The sequence below is a fragment of the Carcharodon carcharias genome, chromosome 16 (assembly GCF_017639515.1).
Source record: "Carcharodon carcharias isolate sCarCar2 chromosome 16, sCarCar2.pri, whole genome shotgun sequence".
Classification (NCBI taxonomy): domain Eukaryota; kingdom Metazoa; phylum Chordata; class Chondrichthyes; order Lamniformes; family Lamnidae; genus Carcharodon; species Carcharodon carcharias.
In genome coordinates, this window is record NC_054482.1 from 114,868,502 (window position 1) to 114,882,155 (window position 13,654).

Below are 13,654 nucleotides of genomic sequence, written 5' to 3' on the forward strand. Positions count from 1 at the left end.
GGGCTGCTTTGTCCTGGATAATGTCAAGCTTTTCTAATGTTGTTGGAGCTGCATTCGTCCAGGCAAATGGAGAGTATTCCATCACACTCCTGACTTATGCCATGTAGATGGTGGACAAACATTAAGGAGTCAGGAGCTGAGTTACTTGCTGTATAATTCCCAGCTTCTGACCTACTCTTGTGGCCACCATTCTTCTTCCCAATGTAGTGAGATTATAACTGTATGTTGTCTGCTCTTGCCAACCCTGTGCTCACTGACTGACATCGGTGCCTAGTTAAGCAACACTTAGATTTTAAAATTCACACCCTTGTTTTCAATCCTTCCACGTCCTCACCGCTTCTTATATCTGTAACCTTCTCTAGCTCTATTGGCCTCTGAAACCTCTACACGCCTCCTATGCTGGCCTCTCAAACATTGCTGACCTCTCCAGAATAGGTAGCTGGGGGCCCCTGAGCTCTGGAATTCCCTCCCTAAACATCTCCTCCTCTCCACTTCACTTTCCTCCTTTAAAACTTCTTGAAACCTACCTCTGTGACCAAGCTTTTTGTCGCCTGTCCTAATATCTCTTTATGCGGCGGCTCAGTGTCATATTAGGTCTGGTATCACTGCTGTGAAGCGCTTTGGTACATTTGATGACATTGAAGGCACTATGTAAATGCAATTTATTGTTGTTGTTGAAAATGGCACAGATCACACGTGGGCCACCCTTGATTTCAAATCCCTGAGCAAAACCCAAACTTTGACATGATTGCACTTTCCATTTTTGTACCGATGCCTGAAGATCTCCAAGTTTGGTGTTAAGTCGGTCCCGAGGTTGCTGGTTATTAATATCCAGGCAATTCCCGTCGCTTCAGCAGGATTGTTTCAGCTCACTGAGTTTGGTCTTTGCTTTCAATTGGGCCACCAGATGGAGCTCTGCACAGTCCCACTGCAGGCTGTAAACATGACCCACGCTAAAACATGTCTACAACCAACTGGATAATTCATCTGAAAGATTCACAGCAGAGATACCAGAACTGCGAGGTTATAACTATTAGAAAAAGACTGAATAGGCTGGTGCTCTTCTCTCTAGAAAAGAAAAGATTGAGCGGTGTCCTGACAGACATCTTTAAAATTATGGAAGGATTTGTTAGGTTAGGTTTGAAGGGAATGTTTTGACCTATTTAGTCGGAGAGTCGCAAGGATGTAGAACCCTCTCCCATATGGAATATTTGAGGTGAATATTATAGATACATTTAAGTGGAAGCTGGATAAACACGTGAGAGAGAAAGAAATAGAAGGATATACTGATAGGGTGAGATGAAAAGGGTTGAGAGAAGGCTCATATGGAGATTAAATTCCAGTTAAAGAACCAGTTTGGCCAAATGTCTTGCATTTTTTTTATATTCGTTCATGGGATGAGGGTGTCACTGACTAGGCCAGAATTTTTTGCCCATCCCTAACTGCCCTTGTTCAGAGGGCATTTAAGAGTCAGCCACATTGCTGTAGGTGTGGGGTCACATGTAGGCCAGACAGCAGATTTCCTTCCCTAAAGGGCATTAGTGAACAAGATGGGTTTTTACAACAATTGGCAATGGCTTCATGGTTGTCATTGGACTTTTAATTCCAGATTTTTATTCAATTCAAAATTCACTATCTGCTGTGGTGGGATTCGAACCCAGGACCCCAGAACATTACCCTGGATCACTGGAATGTTAGTCAAGTGACAATACCACTATGCCCCCACCTTCCCCAATTCTATATAGTTCTATCTACAAATGCCTTTCACATTACAGATGTATTAAAACATTGTTTGATTTTCATTTTGCTTTTAAATTGAACTCATCTGAAGCTGAATAGGTAAAGAAAAAAACAGCAGTGTACTAACTGTTGTTCTTGGTGCCTCTGTTTCATATGAACACACAAACATATGAACTAGGAGCAGGAGTAGGTTATTTGACCCCTCAAGCCTGCTCCACCATTCAGTAATATCATGGCTGATCTGATTGTGGCCTCAACTCCACTTTCCATCAAACCCCCCTGTGGCCTTTGACTCCCTTGTTAGTGAAGAATCTATCTACCTCTGCCCTAAAAATGTTCATTGACCCTGCCTCCACCGCTCTCTGGGAAGGACAATTCTCTGTTTAACTCTGTTTGCCTCTGTTTGCCTCTGTTTAACCCTGTTTAACTCTGTTTGCCTCTGTTTAACCCTGTTTAACCCTGTTTGCCTCTGTTTGCCCCTGTTTGCCCCTGTTTAACTCTGTCTTAAATGAGACACCCCATATTTTTAAACTGTGTTCCCTATTTCTAGTCTCTCCCACAAGGGGAAACGTCCTCTGAGCATCCACCCTGTCAAGTCCCCTCAAGATCTTATATGATCACCTCTCATACACTCCAATGGATACAGGCCCAGCCTATCCAAGACCATTCCTCTCCCCCACTGCCGTCCCAGGTATCAGTGAACCTTCTCCGAACTGCTTCTAACGCATTTATATCCTTTCTTAAATAAGGAGACCAAACTGTACATAGTACTCTAGATGTGGTCTCACCAATGCCCTTTACAACTGCAGCAAAACAAGGAGGAAACAAGTCACAACAGTGAGTCCCAAGTAAGGTTGTAGCTCAACTCAGGAAGAGACATCATGGGAATGAAAGAAAGATCTCAACTCCTCTTACCCTAGTCTCACCTCACTGTCTAGTCATGAACATTGATTCTCATGCTTTTTTACAATACAGATATTATACAAATAGGCTTTTTTTTATTCTTTCATGGGATGTGGGTGTTGCTGTGCATTTTTACTCCCTATCCTAATAAACAGTCGTAAGAAACAATCACAGCCTAATTTGAGATCAAAGTTAGAGAGAGAGGGCTGAAGAACCTCCTACAAGTAATCCTGGGAGACATTACATTGAATTTACAGCAATCCAACTGCTCTGTGCCGGTGCTTATGCTCCAGATGAGCCTCTTTCTACCATTGATCTCAGCCTTTCCAAGAGATTACAAGGATCATTTACACAAACTTGGGTTGTATTCCCTGGAATTTAGGAGGTTAAAGGGAGATTTGATCCATTTTTTTCAATACGTTAAGGGAAACAGGTAGGAGGTCTTTTGGTGCAGTGGGCAGCGCCCCTGCCTCTGAACCAGAAGCTCCAGGTCTGAGTCCTACTCCAGGACTTGATGGCCAAAGAAGGTGTGTAATGTGGCCAAACAAGTTGATTTCAACTTGTAAATCCTCTGAACACACACACATGGAGAGATTCCTGGTCAGCCATGTGATGGAAATAAGTTTTTTAATTCATTCATGGGATGTGGGCTTCATTGGCTGGGCCAGCATTTATTGCCCATCCCTAGTTGCCCTTGAGAAGGTGGTAATGAGCTGCCTCCTTGAACCGCTGCAGTCCATGTGGTGTACGTACACCCACAGTGCTGTTAGGGAAGAAGTTCCAGGATTTTGACCCAGCGACAGTGAAGGAACGGCGATATATTGCCAAGTCAAGATGGTGAGTGACTTGGAGGGGAACTTCCAGGTGGTGGTGTTCCCATGCATCTGCTGCCCATGTTCTTCCAGATGGTAGTGGTCCGTGGGTTTGGAAGGTGCTGACTAAGGAGCCTTGGTGAAGTCCTGCAGTGCATCTTGTAGATGGTACACACTGCTGCTACTGTGCGTCAGTGGTGGAGGGAGTGAATGTTTGTGGATGTGGTGCCAATCAAGCGAGGCTGCTTTGTCCTGGATGATGTCAAACTTCTTGAGTGTTGTGGGAGCTGCACTCATCCAGGCAAGTGGGGCGTATTCCATCACACTCCTGACTTGTGCCTTGTAGCTGATGGACAGGCTTTGTGGAGTCAGGAGGTGAATTACTTGTCGCAGGATTCCTAACCTCTGACCTGCTTTTGTAGCCACAGTATTTATATGGCTAGTCCAGTTCAGTTTCTGGTCAATGGTAATCCCCAGGATGTTGATAGTGGGGGATTCAGCAATGGTAACTCCATTGAATGTCAAGGGACAATAGTTGTATTCTCCCTTGTTGGAGATGGCCATTGCCTGGCACTTGTGTGGTGCCAATGTTACTTGCCACTTGTCAGCCCAAGCCTGGATATTGTCCAGATCTTGCTGCATTTGGACATGGACTGCTTCATCATCTGAGGAGTCAGGAATGGTGCTGAACATTGTGCAATCATCAGCGAATATCCCCACTTCTGACCTTATGATGGAAGGAAAGTCATTGATGAAGCAGCTGAAGATGGTTGGGCCTAGGGTTGGTTCAGTTGGCTGGACAGCAGATGTGGGTCAAGTTGGTGCCAGCAACATGAGGTTCCAGCTGGGGTGGATTCTGGACCTGCCTCTGTGCCCTGCCTGTGGTGGAGATCGTGACACTGCAGTTGGACCTGCCTTCAGGCAGACAACTGAAGAAGAAGGGGAACAGCTAGGCTATATTGAGAGTAACTATTCTGGGGAGTTGAAGACTAGGGAGGCATAATCTAAAAAGTAGAGATTGATGGATTTTTGTTACCAAAGGTATTAAGGGATATGAGGCAAATGTGGATAAATGGAGTTAGGTCACATATCAGATGTGATCATATTGAATGGCAGAACACCCTCAAGGGGCTGGATGGGTTAATCCTATTCCTGTCAATATATAATCTATTCCTTTTTACCCTGATGTTGTTATGAAGCTGTCCCTTAAATGTCTGAACTTCTCAGCACAAACAGCCTGTCTATACAGGAGGGGAGGAAGAGAGGAAGAGCAATAGTAATAGGGGATTCTATAGTCAGGGGCACAGATAGGTACTACTGTGACCATCAACGTGACTCCAGGATGGTATGTTGCCTCCCTGGTGCCAGGGTCCGGGATGTCACTGAACGGCTGCAGGGTATCCTGAAGGAGGAGGGAGATAAGGCAGAGGTCATGGTACATGTTGGTACCAATGACATAGGTAGAAAGAGGGATGAGGTCTTGCATCAAGAATTCAGGGAGTTAGACAGTAGACGATAAAGCAAGACCTCTCGGGTTGTAATCTCTGGATTACTCCCAGTGCCATGTGCTAGTGAGCTCAGAAACAGGAGAATAGCGCAGATGAATACATAGCTTAAGAGTTGGTGCAGGAGGGAGGATTTTAGATTCCTGGATCACTGGGACCGTTTCTGGGGAAGGTGGGACCTGTACAAGTGGGACGGTCTACATCTGAACCAGAGCGGGACTAATGTCCTTGCAGGAGGTTTGCTAGTGCTATTGGGAGGAGTTTAAACTAATTCAGCAGGGGGAGGGGACACAGAATGTTAGCAGAATAGGGACACATCATAATACAGTAAAACAATCAAGTCAGAGGGAGTACAGCTGCAATAAGCTTCAAGGGAGTAAGGTAAGGCTGGGTGACCTCTACTTTAATGCCAGGAGTATTACAGGTAAAACAGATGAATTAAGGATGAGGATTGACTTGTGGAATTGTGATATAGTAGCCATCACTGAGACATGGTTGAGGGAAGGGCAGGATTGGCAGCTCAACATTCCGGGATATAGAATCTCCAGGCGAGACAGGGGATGGGGTACAAGAGGAGGAGGCATTGCATTATTAGTTAAGGAGTCAGTTACTGCAGTAAGGAGAGATGATATCTTGGAGGGGGCAACGAATGAAGCTTTGTGGGTAGAGCTTAGGAATAAAAAAGGGGCAGCCACATTGTTAGGTGTTTATTATAGACCCCCCGATAGTCAGCGGGAAATTGAGGAGCATATATGTGCACAGTTTGTGGAGGTGTGTAAAAACAATAACAATAGGGTAATTAGATTAGGTGATTTCAACTTTCCCAACATTAATTGGGATAGACATAGCGTTAAGGGTTTGGATGGAGTGGATTTCTTGAAATGTGTACAGGAGAACTTTTTAGGTCAATATGTAGAAGGTCCAACAAGCATTGCTGGACCCAATTCTGGGGAATGAAGCCAGACAGGTGGCTGAGGTGGTGGTGGGGGAGCATTTTAGTGATAGCGACCGCAACATGGTACAGTTTAAGTTTGTTATGGACAAAAAGATCGACAAAAAGAAAAGGAAATGGGGAGGGTACAGGCTCAACATGTTCCCTCTAGGGTGATAGGAAAGAGTAACAAGCCCAGAGAACCATGGATGACCAGAGATATTCAGGTTATGATGAGAAGGAAAAGAGAGGCTTTCAGCAGGTACAAGGGAAGCAAATGAGCGGAGGCATTAGTGGAATACAGACAGTGCAGGGTGGAGCTTAAGAAAGCAATTAGGAGAGCAAAAAGGGGATATGAGAAAGCTCTGACTGGTAAAAGTAGGGAAAGTCCGAAGATATTTTATAAGTATATCAATGGGAAGAGGATAACCAGGGAAAGAGTAGGGCCCATTCAAGACCAAGGGGGCAATCTATGGGTGGAGCCAGAGGACATCGCTAGAGTGTTGAATGAATACTTCACATCTGTCTTCACCCAAGAGAATGAGGATGAAGTTATCGAACTCAGGATGAGAGACTGCGAGGTTCTTAAGCAAGTTGATATAGGGAGTGACAAGGTATTGGAGGTAAAAGCAAAAAACTGCGGATGCTGGAAATCCAAAACAAAAACAGAAACAGAAATACCTGGAAAAACTCAGCAGGTCTGGCAGCATCGGCAGAGAAGACCAAAGTTGACGTTTCGCATCCTCATGACCCTTCAACAGAACTAAGTAAAAATAGGAAAGGGGTGAAATATAAGCTGGTTTAAGGGGGTAGGGGTTGTTGGGACAAGTAGCCAGTAATAGGTGGAGATAACGAAAAGATATCACAGACAAAAGGACAAAGAGGTGTTGAAGGTGGTGATATTATCTAAGGAATGTGCTAATTAAGAGTAGAAAGCAGGACAGACAAGGTACAGATAGCCTTAGTGGGGGTGGGATGAAGGAATACTAAAAGGGCTAAAAGGTAGATATAAACAATGGGTGGAAATACATTTAAACATAATGGAAATAGGTGGGAAAAGAAAAATCTATATAAATTATTGGAAAAAACAAAAAGGATTTCAACACCTCTTTGTCCTTTTGTCTGTGACATCTTTTCATTATCTCCACCTATTACTGGCTACTTGTCCCAACAACACCCACCCCCCTTAAACCAGCTTATATTTCACCCCTTTCCTATTTTTACTTAGTTCTGTTGAAGGGTCATGAGGACTTGAAACATCAACTGTGCTCTTCTCCACCGATGCTGCCAGACCTGCTGAGTTTTTCAAGGTATTGGAGGTGTTGGCAGGCTTAAAAGTGGATGAATCTCCAGGTCCAGATGATTTGTGTCCCAGACTGCTGAGGGAGGCAAGGGAGGAGATCGCAGGGGCTCTGACCCAAATTTTTAAATCCTCTCTGGCCACGGGGGAGGTGCCAGAGGAATGGAGAACAGCTAATGTGGTTCCGCTATTTAAGAAGGGTTGTAGAGATAAGCCAGGGCACTACAGGCCAGTGAGTCTCACGTCAGTGGTAGGGAAACTATTGGAGAAAGTTCTGAAGGAGAGTATCTATCTCCAGTTGGAGAGGCAAGGTGTGATCAGGGATAGTCAGCATGGCTTTGTCAGAGGGAGGTCATGCCTAACAAATTTGATTGAATGTTTTGAGGAGGTGACCAGGTGTGTAGATGAGGGTAGTGCAGTTGATGTAGTTTATATGGATTTCAGTAAAGCCTTTAACAAGGTCCCACATGGGAGACTTATAAAGAAGGCAAATGCACATGGGATACAGGGTAATTTGATAAGGTGGATTCAAAATTGGCTTAGTTGTAGGAGGCAGAGGATGATGACAGAAGGATGCTTTAGTGACTGGAAGCCAGTGTCCAGTGGCGTACCACAGGGATCTGTGCTCGGTCCCCTATTATTCGTCATTTATATAAACGACATGGATGACTATGTGGGGGTAGGATTAGTAAATTTGCGGATGACACAAAGATTGGCCGGGTGGTTAACAGTGAGGTTGAGTGTCTTGGGCTACAGGAAGATAAAGACGGGATGGTCAAATGGGCAGATAAGTGGCAGATGGAATTTAACCCTGAAAAGTGTGAGGTGATACACTTTGGAAGGAGTAATTTGACAAGGAAGTATTCAATGAACGGCATGACACTAGGAAGTTCTGAGGAACAAAGGGACCTTGGCGTGTGTGTCCATAGATCTCTGAAGGCAGAGGGGCATGTTAATGGGGTGGTGAAAAAGGCATATGGGACATTTGCCTTTATCAATCAAGGCATAGATTACAAAAGTAGGGAGGTCATGTTGGAGTTAAATAGAACCTTGGTGAGGCCACAGCTGGATTACTGTGTTCAGTTCTGGTCGCCACATTATAGGAATGTTGTGGTTGCGCTGGAGGGGGTGCAGAGGAGATTCACCAGGATGTTCCCTGGGATGAAACATTTAAGTTATGAAGAGAGGTTAGATAGACTTGGTTTGTTTTTGTTGGAGCAGAGAAGACTGAGGGGCGACCTGATGGAGGTGTACAAGATTATGAGGGGCATGGACAGGGTGGATAGGGAGCAGCTGTTCCCCTTAGTTGAAGGGTCAGTCACAAGGGGGCATAAGTTATGGTGAGGGGCAGGGGGGATGTGAGGAAAAATATTTTTTACCCAGAGGGTGGTGACGGTCTGGAATGTGCTGCCTGGGAAGGTGGTGGAGGCGGGTTGCCTCACATCCTTTAACAAGTACCTGGATGAGCACTTGGCACATCATAACATTCAAGGCTATGGGCCAAGTGCTGGTAAATGGGATTAGGTAGGTAGGTCAGGTGTTTCTCACTTCTCGGTGCAGACTTGATGGGCTGAAGGGCCTCTTCTGCGCTGTGATTCTGTGATTCTCGTAGTGTTAGTGAGTTCTCAATTCACAGCACTCTCTTATGCTGTCTGAACCTATGGGATCGGTCTGTGCTTGTGGTAGTTTGTTGATTGAGTTTAATGATAGAACATCTTTGTGACTGAGTTCCTTTCCCATGATGTGAATGGTTGGGGGGGGGGGCGGTGGAGGTTTCTGAACGGTTCTAACTTCTTGTGTGTCCTGTTTTTGATTCTTTTTAGATAATCTTGGAGGCTCCGGATGATATTTACAGCTTTCAGTTTTGTCCCACTGATCCAAACATTGTGGCTGGTGGCTGCAAAAATGGCCAGGTACTGAAACACATCCGTGTAAGTTACAAAGAGTCAACAGGACTAGCCCACATTTTCAGACGAGAGAATAGTCCAAAAAATAAATCATTCTGTAATTTAAAGCTAAGATGACGGGTATTTCAGAATTCAGGGTAGCTCAAGGAGCCACAATTGTCTGCACATGCCTGTTATCCTTTGTCCCACCATAACAGCCGTGTCTTCAGCTGCCTGGTCCTTGAGTTCTGGAATTCCCTCTCTACACTCCTCCGCCTCTCTGTATCTCCCACGCCTTGTAAGATGCTTCTTAAAACCTACCTCTTTAACCGAGGTTTGTGTCACTTTACTTGGATCCATGCCAAATTTTGTTTGAGAATCGCTCGTGCGCAGCACTAGGAGACGTTTTATGATGTCAAAGACGCTCTCTAAATACCAATGGTTGTCGCCGCTGCTGCTGATAATTGTTCTATGTATTTCCCTGCGCAGGTGGTGCTGTGGGACATTTCTGAATTCGCACACAGATTACAGGGTCACCTTCCAGCAACAAAACCCGACACCGTCAAAGCAAACCTGCTGGTGAGTAAGCTGAGGGGCCACAAAAACTGTGCGGAAAGAGGGGCTCGTCAACAGTCTTGTCACATTATGTTCCAGGTTGACAACAGTTGCTCATTTCAGACGCATCTCAGCATCTCATGTCGACACATATTCCTGAAGTTTCATTGTACAAGTTCCTGCCCCATCTTCTAGCTATCATTCACTATCCCCACCCCCCACCCCCCACCCCCACTGCCCCATCCAGTGTCCCACTCCAATCCAACCCCACGTACTCTCACCAAAGGTAGTAGTCCCTGGATTAAAAACAAAAACAAAAATACCTGGAAAAACTCAACAGGTCTGGCAGCATCAGCGGAGAAGAGCAAAGTTGACATTTCGTGTCCACGTGACCCTTCAGCAGAACTAAGTAAAAATAGGAAGGGGGTGAAATATAAGCTGGTTTAATGGGGGGTTGTGGGGTGGGGGGGGGGTCGGTGGTGGTGGGAGAAGGAGGGGGTGTTGTTGGGACAAGCAAGCAGTGATAGGAGGAGATAATCAAAAGATGTCACAGACAAAAGAACAAAGAGGTGTTGAAGGTGGTGATATTATCTAAAAGAATGTGCTAATTAAGAGTGGAGAGCAGGACAAGCAAGGTAGCTCTAGTGGAGGTGGGGTGAAATAAACGATGGGTGGAATACATTTAAAAATAATGGAAATAGGTGGGAAAAGAAAAATCTATATAAATTATTGGAAAAAAAAAACAAATAGGAAGGAGAAGAAACAGGAAGGGGGTGGGGATGAAGGAGGGAGTTCAAGATCTAAAATTGTTGAACTCAATGTTAAGTCCGGAAGGCTGTAAAGTGCCTAGTCGAAAGATGAGGTGTTGTTCCTCAAGTTTGCGTTGAGCTTCACTGGAACAATGCAGCAGGCCAAGGACAGACATGTGGGCATGAGAGCAGGGTGAAGTATAAGTGAGTTCTACATTCACAGCACTCTCCTGTGCTGCCTGAATCTATCACACTTGATTTCATCTTAGACAGTGCTAGTGGTAGTTTGTGGGTGTAATTTAATGATAGAACATCATTGTGACTGAGTGTCTGTCCAATGTTGTGAATGGACATGTTTTTGAACAGCACTAACTACTTGTGTGCACTGTTTTTGATTTGATTTAGAGGATAGAGCATGTGAATGTATGTCTGGAAAGATAGTGCAGGAGGGAGGGCTTTAGATTCCTGGGATACTGGAACCAGCTCTGGAGGAGGTGCAACAGATTGCACCTTAACGGAGCTTGGATCAATCGCCTTGCAGGGTGATTAGGTGGGGCTATCGGGGAGAATTTAAACCAATTTAGAAAGGGTGTGGGAACCAGGAAATATCAACAAGAAAAACAAGGTGCACAAAGAATTGGGAGAGACGGATAGAACTAGAGGAGGAAATAGTATGGTTTTAGATAGGGTCAGAGTATGAGGCAATGAAATAAGGTCTAACGTAAGTTTACTGTGCATGTATGTGAATGTGCTGAGTGTGGTAAATACGGGCAGTGAGCTGCGGGCACATATACATGCGAATATGATGACATAGTGATAATGGAGACCTGGCTCCAAAAAGGACAGGACTGGGTATTAAATATTCCTGGATACAAGATGTTCAGGATACATAGGGAATATTCCTTTGGTTTTACAGAACTTGAGTATTGCTGGAAAAAGAAAAAAAAAATTACACCGCTCCCTATCTTTCATCCCCTGTATTTGAATATTGCTGAAAAATGAGACATTTTTTGTCGAAGATTTTCATCTTGCACTCATCAGGATAATTCTCTACAATACCAAATATAGGGAACAAAAGATTGGAGATGGCGTAACAGTTACTGAGAGAACATTACAGTGATGGAGAGAGAGAATGTCCTGCAGGGTCAAGGACAGAATCTATTTGGTTAGAGCTAAGAAAGAATGGAGGTATCATTAGACTGCCTGGTGCATTCTATAGGCTACCAATTAGTGGGAAAGATATTGAGGAACACATATGCAAGAAAATTACAGGAAGGTGCAAAAGCCAATGAATATGGAGGACTTTAATGATCACAATGTAGACTGGGATGGTAACAGTGTAAAGTGCAGGGGGAGGGAAGTGTTTAAGTGAGATGTGCTCAGGAAAATTTTTCACATCAATATGTTTCCAGTCCAACGGGGAAGGAGGCATTGATAGATCTGGTTCTGGGGAATGAGGTGCATCAAGTATCAGTAAAGGGAATATTTAGTAGACAGTGATCATTGTATCATAAGGTTTAAATTGCCAAGGAAAAGAACAAGGAACAATCAGAGTAAGAATAATTCATTGCGGGAAAGCCAACTTCAATAGGGTAAGAATGAACCTGGCCCAGGTAAATTGGAATCAAAAATTGCCAGGCAAAAACTGTAATGGAACAATGGGCTGCCTTCAAAGGGGAGATGGTTTGGGTACAGTCGAGGTTGATTCCCACCAGGACAAAATTAGGACAAACAAATCCAGAGCTCCATGTGTGACAACAGTGACAGAGAGTAAGATGAAGCAGAAAAAGGATGCATATAACCTATGTCAGGTAGGTAATACAATTGAGAGCCAACCTAAATATAGAGAATTTAGAAGGGAAGTGAAATTGAAATAAGAGAAGCAAAGAGAGAGTAAGAGAAGAGACTGGCAGCTGACGTGAAAGGAAATCCAAAAGTCTTCAATAGGCATTTAAAAAATAAAAGCATGGTAAAGGGCCAAGAGGAGGATATATGTGTGGAGGCAGGGGGCATGGCTGAGATATTAAATGAATGCTTTGCATCTGTTTTTATCAAAGATGAAGATGATTTACAGGTCATAGTGAATGAGGAGGTAGCTCAGACACAGGATGGTTAAAATTGATAAGGAGGAGGTATTAGAAAAGATTGAACTTAAGGTTGATAAATCATCAGGACCAGATCAGATGGATCCAAGGATTCTGAGGTAAGTGAGGGTGGAAATTGGGGAGGCACTGGCAATAATTTTCAAATCCTCTTTAGTTGCAGGGGTGGTGCCAGAGGACTGGAGAATTGCACCCTTATTGAGCGTAAAATAGAAAGATAATCTCAGCAACTACTGTCCAGCCAGTTTAATCTCAGGGGTTAGAAAGCTTTTAGAAATGATAATTCAGGACAAAATTAACAGTCACTGGGAGAAATGTGGATTAATTAAGGAAAGCCAGCATAGATTTGTTTAGAGCAAAATGTGTTTAGCTAATTTGATTGAGTTTTTTGATGAGTTAACAGCGAGCGTTGATGAGGGTAATGCTGTTGATGTGATGTACATGGACTTCCAAAAGCATTTGATAAAATGTCACATAACAGACTTGTCAGCAAAATTGAAGCCCATGGAATAAAAGGGCCAATGACAGCATGGATGTGAAGTTGGCTGAGTGACAGAAATAAAAAGTAATGGTAAACGGTGGTTTTTTCAATAGGAGAAAGATATATACAGTGGGGTTCCCCAGGGGTCAGTACTAGGACCACTGCTTTTCTTGATATATAATAACAATTTTTAAAAAGAGTGCGGAGAGCGGGGACTTCATTTTAAAAAGAGCAAGACTTCATAAAGAGCGCGAGAGGGAGAGAGCAGCGAGACTTCATAAAGAGCGTGAGAGGGAGAGAGCAGCGAGACTTCATAAAGAGCGCGAGAAGGAGAGAGCAGCGAGACTTCATAAAGAGCGCGAGAGGGAGAGAGCAGCGAGACTTCCTAAAGAGCGCGAGAGGGAGAGGGCACCAAGACTTTATAAAGAGGCGAGAGGGAGAGAGCAGTGAGATTTCATAAAGAATGTAAGAGCCAAAGAGCAGCAAGACTTCGTAAAGAGTGCCAGAGGGACAGAGCAGCGAGACTTCATAAAGAGCGTGAGAGGGAGAGAGCAGCAAGACACTTGAATAAAAAATTGGCTGAGTGACAGGAAACAGAGAGTAGTGATAAATGGTTGTTTTTAAGATTGGCAGAAGTTTTGTAGTGGAGTTCCCCAGGGGTCAGTGTTCTTCTTGATGTATATTAATGAC

At 44.2% G+C, this 13,654-nt stretch overlaps 1 protein-coding gene across 1 annotated transcript in view; it reads left to right on the forward strand.

Moving 5' to 3' along the window:
- Window positions 1-13,654, forward strand: part of dnai3 (dynein axonemal intermediate chain 3) — a 121,316-nt gene that overhangs the window by 38,234 nt on the left and 69,428 nt on the right. The window contains exons 10-11 of the mRNA XM_041207850.1: window positions 9,015-9,104; window positions 9,567-9,656. Coding sequence (XP_041063784.1) covers window positions 9,015-9,104; window positions 9,567-9,656 — 180 coding nt within the window. The remainder of the gene's footprint in view (window positions 1-9,014; window positions 9,105-9,566; window positions 9,657-13,654) is intronic.